The sequence below is a fragment of the Brachionichthys hirsutus genome, chromosome 17, assembly GCF_040956055.1.
Source record: "Brachionichthys hirsutus isolate HB-005 chromosome 17, CSIRO-AGI_Bhir_v1, whole genome shotgun sequence".
NCBI classification, from domain to species: Eukaryota; Metazoa; Chordata; class Actinopteri; order Lophiiformes; family Brachionichthyidae; genus Brachionichthys; species Brachionichthys hirsutus.
Genome location: NC_090913.1, coordinates 6,925,087 through 6,937,386, shown reverse-complemented (window position 1 = coordinate 6,937,386; position 12,300 = coordinate 6,925,087). Strand labels below are relative to the sequence as shown.

The 12,300-nt window shown below is 41.0% G+C and overlaps 1 protein-coding gene across 1 annotated transcript in view; it reads left to right on the top strand.

Annotated features, from left to right (window-relative positions):
- The window catches only part of LOC137906601 (alpha-1,6-mannosylglycoprotein 6-beta-N-acetylglucosaminyltransferase B-like), a 51,108-nt gene that overhangs the window by 26,493 nt on the left and 12,315 nt on the right, over positions 1-12,300 (top strand). The window contains exons 7-9 of the mRNA XM_068750890.1: positions 17-196; positions 1,475-1,639; positions 8,401-8,570. Coding sequence (XP_068606991.1) covers positions 17-196; positions 1,475-1,639; positions 8,401-8,570 — 515 coding nt within the window. The remainder of the gene's footprint in view (positions 1-16; positions 197-1,474; positions 1,640-8,400; positions 8,571-12,300) is intronic.

The window sequence follows — 12,300 nt, the reverse complement described above, 5'->3', positions numbered from 1 at the left end:
TTTGTAAACCATTCAGTGGATGCGTGCGCGATGGACATCAGACCCTTGCTATGCCTTCTATGGTGTAGATGGTTCAGACTGCTCTTTCCTCATCTACCTGAGTGAGGTGGAGTGGTTTTGCCCCCCACTGGCATGGAGAAACCAAAGCAGTCGCCCAACTCAGCCTGCATTACGAGAAAAGGCCCCTACGAGACAGGTTAGCTACTCCACGCGAATATGGACAGTTACAATAGACGTGTCCAGATACACTCAGAAACACATGCACAGTGGATGAAGGCCATTGTTTGATTCAGACCATATACAAGGCCTCATAGCTTTCATTTTATCCCAAGTAAATTGTCCAAATATATTTGGATCACTAGGAGATTTTGCACATTTTTGTTTCATAAAAAATCATTTAAAAACTGTGTCAAAAGCACAGACTAGTTTAAACACTTTTGTATGTGTGAGAAGTTACAGTTTGTGGAACTATTGTCTACATAAGTCAGTCTGAGTATACAAATCAATTTACTGTATCTATTTCAACCATTCCAGCCTGGAAGAAGAACTGTAACACAGCTGAATGTGGATGTATAAAAAAGCTGCATCCTTTTATAGTCATACTACATTTCTTCAGGGTGAGGGTGGTCAGAATTTATCTTTACACTGTTGTATAGCTGCAGCTTATTGCAATGTTTGGTACAGAATGCTTGTTATAGTAACTGTTGTTAGGAAAAATGTTATGTTTCCATATAATCTGTTTTGAGGAGAGCTGTGGATGCGTTCCAGTTGTAGTTTCTTGCTAAGACTACTACGTCGTTTGTTTGGAAAGCAATTATGGGTGTTTAAATTAGTTTTTAAAGTCAATTGTTTGCATTCATCGCTTTGTGTGTGCAGTTTCGCTTTTTCACACTTTATTCGTGATGGTTGTGAAATTTTCAGGTAAGTATATAAGTGTGAAATGTGAATGCGAAGGTAAAATGAGCGCTAATATTGGCACCCATACTCATCATGCAAGTAACTGAACTAAGGGCATTTCAGTTCCCTTGTATCCTGAGGAAAGAGTGACTCATTGCCGGTCTTGATTGGTCAGAGCTTTAGTCAGAGATTAAATTTCAGTTCTTGCCTTTTGAGAGGGGAAATAAAACCAGCCTACAAACAGTCAAACAAAAGCACACTCACAGTTCTTAATACTTTTCTAAAATATACGTATATGAGCAAACAACAAGGTAATTATTGTATCATCTCGCAAAATGCTTACATTATTCTTTCCTACTCGATCACGGCTCAATGAGGTTTTCTCATTCATTGTAAACCAAGCTGTTTGATGTAAAGGGGCATGTTTACATTCTAGGCTGCTGGATGCATTTGATGAGCCATGAGAAGACCTATGTTGTCAAAAGCAAAATGAGAAATTACTGTTGCTGTTTCAGTTTATGTTCCACTCTTAATAATTTATTCTATTCCTTTACTGTAATACCCCTAAACCTCCCAGGCTGCCTTCCGTACAGATCTCTCTGTGCTTCTGGACCAGATTGGTGCGGGAAAGGAGTCCCTCAGCTTCATGAAGCGCCGAATCCGCCGCCTCGCACAGCAGTGGGCAACGGCCGCCAACCGCCTGGATGCCAAACTGGAGCAAAGATGGAGGGACCAAAAGAAAGTAAGAGAAAAAGGATGTTAAGAAAGCATTGTGTGGTTGAGCTGTCCATTCTTTTGAGTCACCGGAATAAATTGTTTAAGAGTGAATGCTAATAGATCAGGAGGCTACGTCGAAGATTGCAACTTAAATGGAACCATACATTTTTTTTCTCCAGTAAATTTCTATTCAACAATGTACTGGAGAGGTCAAAACGGAGGTCACAGTCACACAGCCGAACTGGACACACACAGATCACACTATCATCAGTATGACTTGAGTACGAACACGAGTCAGAGAGAGCTACACTATTATTCTACAGTCAAGTGGAGGATCCAAGATTAGACAAAACTCTTTGAATTCATAGACAGCACGGTTTGTTCACGTGAAAGTCTTGTTCAGAAGGTGTTACTGTATGATTTATGTACCATTCAAAAATCTTTTGAACTCCATAAGTGCTAATTTTTCTGTGGTATAACAGTGCTCGTTTTGGTGGGCACTGGGGGGGGGTGCCAGTGTGGACTACTGCACTGTGGTCTGCTCTGGCTACCTTCTGATTGAGTCATGCGTGCCGGGGTCTTTGAGTGAGAGAAAGGAAGAAAGAGATGCATGGATGAGTAAGGGAGAAAGAAGGTAAGAAATACTTTGGATGAATGAATTGGATTAAGATGAAATGTCAAGGCATGTGCCAAAGGTTGAAAAATGAGATGAGACAGATGAGATGAAGGAGGAAGTCACAGAAGAATATGAATTAAGAAAGGATTGATTGGGGTTGAGAGAGGAATTTAAGGGCGACTGCTGAGATGACCATGACGATGAAGAGGCAATGGGATAAGTCATTGCGACATGGAGACAGAGAACACTGTTTGATTTTAATTAACTCTGACTTAAATTCTGCAGTGTGAAGTGAGTTGACGAGAGCTTTGCATTTGCCTGAACTTTGTATTTGACAAAATCCCTTGTTTCCATTTGCAATTTCAGTATTCTGCCTGAGTGTGCAGTCTTGGGTTACTGTTGATTCAGTTCTGTTTCCCTATTGGGCTTTTTCTTTGATTGTAAGCATTGTGGATGTTTACTCAGAAAAAGAATAAATTAGCATAGCAGATGGGGAAATATAGAAAGACTGGGTGGAAAGGAAAAGAAAAATAAAGGGGAAAAAAGCTAGTTTAATTTTAACCGTCGCTGGCAGACCGGGAAATGGAACAGGAAGGTGTGTGTGTGTGTGTAACAGTGACAAAACTATAAAACACAATTCTAACATTGTTTTGTTTAAATTCTCAGCATGAGTGATCTACAGTAAAAATATTTAGAGATAAAACTTTGAGAGTTTCTGTATGTGTTTGTGCAGCGCCAGGTTAAAGTGAGCCTTTCGATATTCTAATATTTTTTTGTAGTCTGCCAATTTTCTCACTGCATTTAGAAAACAGTCCACCTTTCACTCCACTTCCATTTCAAAGTAGACGTTCAATAAAATGTACCTTTTTTTTCCTTGCTTTTGTCAATATTATTCTAAATAATAATAATGCATTCGATTTATATAGCGCTTTTTTTTGTAGAAACTCAAAGTGCTTTTATATTATGCATTATTCATTCACTCCATACTTGTTGGTGGTAATCAAAAGCTTAACAATTTCAGCCGTTTTAACATGGCCAACTGAATATTTTGTATATAACAGCAATAAAAAGAAAGAAACAAGATGGAACAATATGAAACATGGCTCCACAGACACTGACCTTATCCTTTAAACCTGCTGCAGTGAATTCACTGCCTGCCTGAAGTTAGTTGAGGTATCTCAGCTGCTGACTTCATGTACGTCTGTACCTAAGTGGTGTGTTTTATGCATGCACATCTGTGTTTGTCAGCGTATTTTCCTTCTGCTTAACTTTAACTTTGACTAAGATTAAAGAGGAGGAGGGTGCAGCCGAGGTAAATATAACAACAGGAGAAGGAGAAAGGACATGAGAGGAAGTAAAGAAGAAAATGAAGTCTGCAGCGGCATCAATAGGGCATGATGGAGAAGGTGAAAATAAGGGTAGGGTGCTGGTGGATAGGCAGTGCCAGCTTGCGTGGCCACTCCATTGGAGTGCTGCAACCTTCAAAACAGCCGCACTGCATTAGTGAACATGATCACACACTCGCTCTAATGCTGAAACAAGCGTTAGCATTCTCCTGTCGTTGGGCTGTTAGTGATAAGTAGAGCAGAACAGAGCAATGAAGTGGTGTCACGCACTTAAGAAGCACTTCTACAACTTCTCTGCTATATCAAGGACTTTCCAAGGATGTTGCTTAGACACACGCACATGGAAGCCCCGATGGATTTCTTTTCCGCAGCTAATTCCACTTATATAACCGTGAAATACCGCATTCAGAGCAGGGACGGTGCGGTGAACAACCGTGATCTGGTAGGTGGCCACGTGAGCACCCCCTCCCCCCCCCCCCCCCCCAGCAGACAATGCACTGTAAATGTGAGCGAGGGATTTGATCACAGATGAGTTGCTATCGTGACTCCGGCTGTCTCAGTGGGTCTGGAGCAATTTTGCTTTTGATCCCCATGAGATGTTAACCGTACAGAGTAGCTCCAGATCCTTCTGTGGTTCCCCCCAGTGTGACGCCAACGAGAGAGCATCGTCACTGAACGCACACAGAAATCCACACACACTGCATTCATTGATGTCTGCCAGTATGAAACAAATATGCGCAAACAAACAAAGCACAAACACACAAAGAAATTCTGAGTGCAGCATAAATCCATTGTGTAAAGAGCTCTGCTCATTCGTATGGTATATTCCTGGGGGGAGGAAAGGAAGCACAGCTTCAGCCATAGATGCCCCCCCCCCCCCCCCCCCCCCCCGTTCAGCAGCAAATATCTATGGCTGAGTTGGTGGGGCTCAGTGACAACCTCCCACCCTAGTTCCTCTCTCCCGTCTGTTCAATCTAGTAATTCTTATTCTGTGATATAAAATCTCCTTCTCCAGTCATACTGGCATGTTCCATCGAACTCCAGCATAATTATGTTGCTGTATACACTAAATGAAATCTCTTTTATTGTCTGGTTTTGTAAAGCACCCTCCCACCCTTCTTTTGAAGTTATGTTTGTATCTGTGCCATTTCTTTAAGGACTGCACTCCACAGTGCCACAGTGTGATATATCTTGTATTTGTTTTTCCAGGTGGTGTGTTTGTTTTTTTCTCCACTTCTCCGAGGTTGCCAATATTTGTGTGATTCACTCTCACCAGCAACACAACTGCCACGGAGCCAAAAGAATGGATCGTTTTTCTGCCATGAATTCTCAGTCTTCCCATCTGCCACCCAAACTATTATTACATTTTACTTGTCTTTTTTTCACGAAGCAGAAGTTAATATAGCAAGCTTATTAAATCAGGGGATTATTTTACACGCCAGCCGGAGTATTATTGTAGCTTAACTCTGCTGAATACAGGCCATTGTCCAGTGTTCCTATTTTGGGCAACAGGGGGGGATCACATTTGTGCTGGATATATATTCTTGTAATAAATGACAAACTTCCAAAGCAGTAGCTTAAATGCTACTCTTTAGATACTTTCACCATGAAAACATACATCTAGAATTTGGATCCAATCTTAACTTTTGCTGTGGATAAGTTAGAGTTAGTGATACAGCAGAGTCAGCATATTTTGTTCTGCTGGAAGATGCTCCACTGAGACCTTTTTCGAGTTAAACTTTGCCCTGAGAGATCTCCCAATGTTAGAGAATATATATATATATACATATTATGGCATGCCGTTCAGGAACTTATTATATATATATATCAAAAGTGCTGGAATATATGGACCGAACTATGAAAAGTCTGAGAATATGGACCGAACTCTGGAATATATATACGAAAAGTCTGAGAATATGGACCGAACTCTGGAATATATATACGAAAAGTCTGAGAATATGGACCGAACTATGAAAAGTCTGAGAATATGGACCGAACTCTGGAATATATATTTTGATATATATATTCAGACATTTTCATAAATATATTCAGACATTTTCATAAATATATTCAGACATTTTCATATATATATTCAGACATTTTCATAAATATATTCAGACATTTTCATAAATATATTCAGACATTTTCATATATATATTCAGACATTTTCATAAATATATTCAGACATTTTCATATATATATTCAGACATTTTCATATATATATTCAGACATTTTCATAAATATATTCAGACATTTTCATATATATATTCAGACATTTTCATAAATATATTCAGACTTTTTTCGGTGCACGGGAATATATATTTGAAAGCCGCGGTGTAGCGGTTAGGGCTCCGCACTCACACCCCTGTTGCCCCTGTTCGATTCCCGGTCGGGCAAACTAGTTTATGACTTTCAACGGAAACAAATCCACGGGCGCTTTTTTGAAATCCTCCACTTCGACAGGATATTTGTACTGTAAGACATGCTGCTGTCTGACTGTACGTGTACTCTAACATTCTATCTAATAAATACATTCTATCTAATAAATATATTCATCATCATCACGGCGCAGCTGCGATCTTGCGTCATCACTGAGCGAGTCAGCTCGAAATCTAGTGCCGGCAATTCTCAATGAGGAGATAATGAACGCCCTGAAACAGATCTGCGAGGGCTTTTTTGAAATGCTCCTCTTAGATATGATGTTTGATTGTACTTGTACTGTAATACATGCTATAAGTGTCCGTGATGGGGTCGAGGCTGCCTGCCCCGGAACATGCATAGCGCCGTTCTGGCTTTATACGGCACTTGACGGGTCGCGTGATGGGGTCGAGGCTGCCTGCCCCGGAACATGCATATCGCCGTGCATAAAGCCGTTCTGGCTTTATACGGCGGAACATGCATAGCGCCGTATAAAGCCAGAACGGCGCTATGCATGTTCCGGGGCAGGCAGCCTCGACCCCGTCACGTGACCTGTCAAGTGCCGTATCAGGTCAGAACAGTTTGGCCAGCGAGGGGGCGTGACGATCAGCTGTCGGCACGCCAGCCATCACGTGACTTGTCGCGCGTCAGACGGACACCCACAGCATGCATCACACTACAAATACAGTCAAACATCCTGTCTAAGAGGAGCGTTTCAAAAAAGCCCTTGCGGGTTTGTTTCAGGGCGTTCATTATCTCCGCATTGAGGATTGCCGGCACTAGATTTCGAGCTGACTACATTTATGACACAAGATCGATCTAGCTGCCCGACCGGGAACCGAACGGGCGCGACTGGGGTGTGAGCGCGGAACCCCAACCACTACACCGCGGCTTTCAAATATATGTTCCCGTGCACCGAAAAAAGTCTGAATATATTTATGAAAATGTCTGAATATATATATGAAAATGTCTGAATATATATATGAAAATGTCTGAATATATTTATGAAAATGTCTGAATATATTTATGAAAATGTCTGAATATATTTATGAAAATGTCTGAATATATTTATGAAAATGTCTGAATATATATATGAAAATGTCTGAATATATTTATGAAAATGTCTGAATATATATATCAAAATATATATTCCAGAGTTCGGTCCATATTCTCAGACTTTTCATAGTTCGGTCCATATTCTCAGACTTTTCGTATATATATTCCAGAGTTCGGTCCATATTCTCAGACTTTTCATAGTTCGGTCCATATTCTCAGACTTTTCGTATATATATTCCAGAGTTCGGTCCATATTCTCAGACTTTTCATAGTTCGGTCCATATATTCCAGCACTTTTGATATATATATATAATAAGTTCCTGAACGGCATGCCATAACATATATATATATACATATATATATCCATCCAGTGGAGCTACTCCATGGATGAATGGTGAATTGAACCTGTCTAGGATGAACACCCCCAACCTTACTCTGGACAAGCAGTCAAATAAATGAATAAATAATGTACTAAATGTTGTGATTTGTATTTTGCTGTAGCATTTTGTCGTGTAGTTTTCCTATTTGTCTTTGTGATTTGCATTTCATGGCAACGGGCTGTGTCTAATCCACTATGAAATGCAATGTGTTGCTCATTTCTCGGTGGATTGCACTGATAATTTTGTGTCTAAGTGGACATTGATGATAAAACTGGACCCCGTTAGTTCAAAGTTATGTATTAGTGCATCTTTTAAATCTGCTAACTCTTATGTGTCATGGGGGCGTTGTCTTTGTGTGCCTAGGACATGGTTCTTATCAAAGAAGTTGGACAGAAAAGTATAAGATGATGGATTTTTACAATTTGCTTACCATTCAACGGATCACAAGGGAGTCATTCTTTGGGGATTTCAGCGAATTAGTTTTTTGTTGGCCATAATTTTCGGCTCAAATTCTTCTGATTCTAATCCTCAAACTCATTTAAAAAAATGTTGTGCCGTTGAAGCTTAACTTTCAATGCGCTTAACTAAGCACAGTATGAACACATTCATAATTAATATAATGAAAGTCCGATTAAATTAAATGTGTTTTGTAATATACACAAATTACTGTATCGTCTGTCATGTTGTCTGTATAGTTCATCATTTTAAGACATATACACTTTATAATGGTATATTTATTTCCCACACATACATTTTTAGTTTACATAAAATAGCTAACACTCTGCAAATGTGACATTAGCAGACTTAACATACAAACGTAGTCCTTTTTGACTTCTACACAAAGCGGTTGAGGTATTCTGACTGCTCAGGTTTTTTCTCATATTGGAATTAAATGGAGCCAAAATGGAGCTTTAATGTTTAGCTTCACTTCAGCGCTTCATTTGAACTTTGTGTCCTTGTTCTACTTCAGATCCTGGTCCATGTGGGTTTCCTGACAGAAGAGTCTGGAGATGTTTTCAGTCCCAAAGTGCTGAAAGGGGGTCCTCTGGGCGAGATGGTCCAATGGGCTGACATCCTTACTGCCCTCCATGTTTTGGGACATAACCTTAAAATATCCATGTCTGTCAAGGAGCTACAGGGGTGAGTTGCTGTCCTGAGAAGCAGACGATGTCGGTGCTGTCTGACATTTTCATTTCCTTTTAACAGCCAATGTTAAGTGAAGCTCATTGTCCACAGCGCTGACATCAGGCTCCCGAGCTGAGAGTCTATATTTCCGTGCGTGCGTGTGTGTGTGTGTGTGTGGTGTGGTTCAGTGTGTCATAGAAATCCTCCTGATCCTTCTAAAGCCAGTGCTGACTTATGACATAATTGTTTCTTTTTCTGCTTAGTACTTTTCAATGCTCACTTTTCAGTTTTCTGAGCCCCTTGCTCAGCTAAACTGCAGGTCAGGCCAGCTACACAGAATCTTTTTTACAAAGGACTACATATTTGCTTGAGTGGACTGTCAAGGCGTCAGCGGACTCGCTGTGTTTCCAGCAAGGACACTGAGATTTTGACAGCTGCTGCCTCTGGCTGGTTAGCTCTGCCTCCCCAGCTGGCTCTCCCTGCTACACCAAACAGTGGTCAGTGTGTCATGCTGTCAAAATGTCTGTTGCTCCTCACCTCCTGCTTCACTCGCTGCACCGGCGCCGTCAGCTGACTGCTGCATTTATGAAATCTGCAGGGAAGGAACCACTGAATATGGGCTTGTGGTTGCAATTTCAAATTGATAGTCAAAGAGTTCAAGGAGCCCGAGCTGAAAACCACACAACAAGAATTGCTCTTTCCTGTCAGTTCTATTGAAAATGTGTATTTTGAGGGACACAAAAGTCACTTCCACACAGTGACAGCTATGACAACAAGCTGGTGACATTTATCATCCCATGTTACACTGCTGCCTCCATATTACACAATTATACAAATTCAATTAAATTCCCAATTCATCTAGAAACTATTTATGAAGCCCTTTGATTTATTTGTTGTATTGATCTCATATTGATGTGCACACCAGCTTCCTGTCTGTGAAGGTCTTGCTGTTTATTAATTCCCTACGTCAGCACACTTGTGTGTTTCTGCTGACTGATACAGCTGTAGAGCCATCACACACACACACACACACACACAGAGCGCAAGAGAGAGAGCGAGAGAGAGAGAGATGGGCAGATGAATGTAAATCTACCCCAGTGGGAGAGATCCCCTGGGTTTATTCTGTCCAGTCTCAGCGATATCTACTTCATGGCCACGGCTGAATAAATCACACAGGTTGTCAAGCTGCCTTATGATGAATTGCTAATTTTGATCAGTAGAATTATGACTAGTTGTAAAATTGAGAAGACTAATTGCATTGCAGATGGGTGACGTGTGTGTGAAGCCTTGATTGGGCCAATAGTCTTGTCTTCCGCTATCAAATGATCACTGCTATGACACGTCTACAGAGTGTAGATCAACACAATGGTGTCTCCAAAGACCCCGCTGTACTCTTTAACACTATTTTTCTCACAGATCATAGAAGAGCCATTTAATTAACCCCCACCCAGCCTTAGGCGGTCATTTTGTAGACATAGTACCTCTGCAGGTATTGGGAGAAAGTGGGGAAAAAAAGTAGAGCCATTTTATGCTTAAAAATGACTTTAGAGCTGGCGGGTACTTCTATAAGGCTGGGTTCTGTTGTCAGTCTTGGAATAGATGGCAGGATGGATTTTCCGAGTATCACAGCCGTCCCTCTGTACTACGTTTTAAACATTGATCTGCCCCACAGCTTTTTCTTTTTTTGGCATACCAAGATGAAGAATGATCTCGTTCACCTTGTCCGTGTGAAATGAGTTTGTCACGGAAAATTGGTTTTAGTTTTGGCTTGCTTGCAGGAACAGTAGTAATCTTTTTTCCAACAGGTTTGGAATCTTGACACGGTTCCCTGGAGGAAAGCGGTGTGAGAAAATAGCACATCAAATTTGCAGATAGTTTGCTGCGGTATGTCCAATTATTTTGATCATATTCCCTCAGTCCCCACAGTGGCATGTTGAATTTTGCTACCGTAAAAGACAAACTATGAAAGTCAACAGGTGAATAGACCAGGCAGATGGGCAGAAACCCAAAGAGATAGTCAGAGACCCAGATTAAGAACAATCTGGACTTGAAGGCTAACTGTAAGAAATAGACAACCAGGCAGACGTACACAAATATGTACCAAGATTCTGTTTAGGTGAGTCAGAACACATAATTGGAAACTTTTCTCCACCAGTGCTCGAGCAAAGCTGTCCGCCAGAATCCATCCACCTCCACAGCTCTCAAATAATCTGTGCAGCATTGGTTTTAGCTGAATTCACTCTGACTTTAAAATTTATAACTATACTGTATATGCTATCGCTATGTTAATTGCCTTCTGGCCTGCAGATTATAATGGTGCAGTGCTGATTCCCTGTCGTATAATTTATATTCTCTAACGTTATTGTGACAGACTTAGAGATGTACTGTGTCTCAAGACTGTCACCGTGTGAGCGAAAGGACTCGGGTGTACAATGTGTTTGGAGTAGCTCGGAGTCAAGGACGGAATACAGGAGAGCTAAATGCTTAGTTGGCATCTTTCTGGTTGGGCTCAGAGTTCACATAATTTGAATAGGCAAATAATGCGCGTGTGTGTGTGTGTGTGTTTGTGCTGATCATCTCTTTGTGTTTGTGTTTGACTGTCCTTCATTTCTGCACAAAGCTGAAATTCTTCTCGTACTATTTATTTTGAGCCGAGTATGCATTCTAGCCAGTGTAGGCGGTGTGACGCGATGGTAATGAAGCTGATTTTGATTATTGGTGACAATAAACTTGGCAGGGAACCTGAGATGTATTAGTGTGAGACGGCAAAAAGGCAGGGCACCGCCTGCTCTTTATTACAGTCCAGGATCCAGATCATTTGGAGCCGGTGCTGTCAGTGTGAAGGTGGGAGGTCCGCATGCACAAACAAATACACGGATTTGATATATTATTACCTCTGCCAAGGAGGTTATGAATAACTACTGAACTAATGATGTCAATGTGAATTTAATTGCTAAAGGTATGTTTTATGGTCATTGAATCTAAAAATGTAAATACAATTAAAATAAGACTATAATTGGTGTGAATCCAATTACGAAGGGAATGCGCTGCTTGGCTGAGGATTGCATTCTCTAGTTTTTTTTTTTAATTATTCTATCCTTCCTTTAGCCAGGAAAGTCCCATTGAGTCCTAAAGAGCTCTTCTTCCAACCAGTCTGCACCCTTTGCAGAACTGTCCAAGCATGAAATGTTCTTGGGTTTGAACCACTTTCGCTCGTGTGAAGCAAAAGAGAAAGAAGGAGCTAGTTTTCTGACATGTTAGAAGCTGAAATTTGTAAATATTCATTCATTCAGTTTCTACCGCTTTGCGGGTCACGGGAGTTGCTGGAGCCTATCCCAGCTTGCTATGGGCGAGAGGCAGGGCACACCCCGGATGCATCGCCATCGCATTGCGGGGAACATTAGAACAACAAGCTGAAAAAAAATGACCAAGAACGCTGCAGAACGCTTTCTTTCTAATGACAAGTTCAGCTTCGTAGGAGAGGCCTCGCTTTTCACAAATAAAATAAGATGGTTAAACATGAGACCCTTTAGCCTTAACCAGTTCAACTGAGCTACATGTGTTCTCATGAATCCTGTGTGCGAGTACCACAACAGCGTGTACGGAAAGAACTAACGCTGGTTTGCATCATAAGCCCATTGCTATAAATCTAGTGCCTTGGCCCAGAAATGTCTTGCATAAGCCGATAGATTAATGCAGAAAGAGCTACCCACGGAGGTTATGTAATGTCTGATATATTTGGATT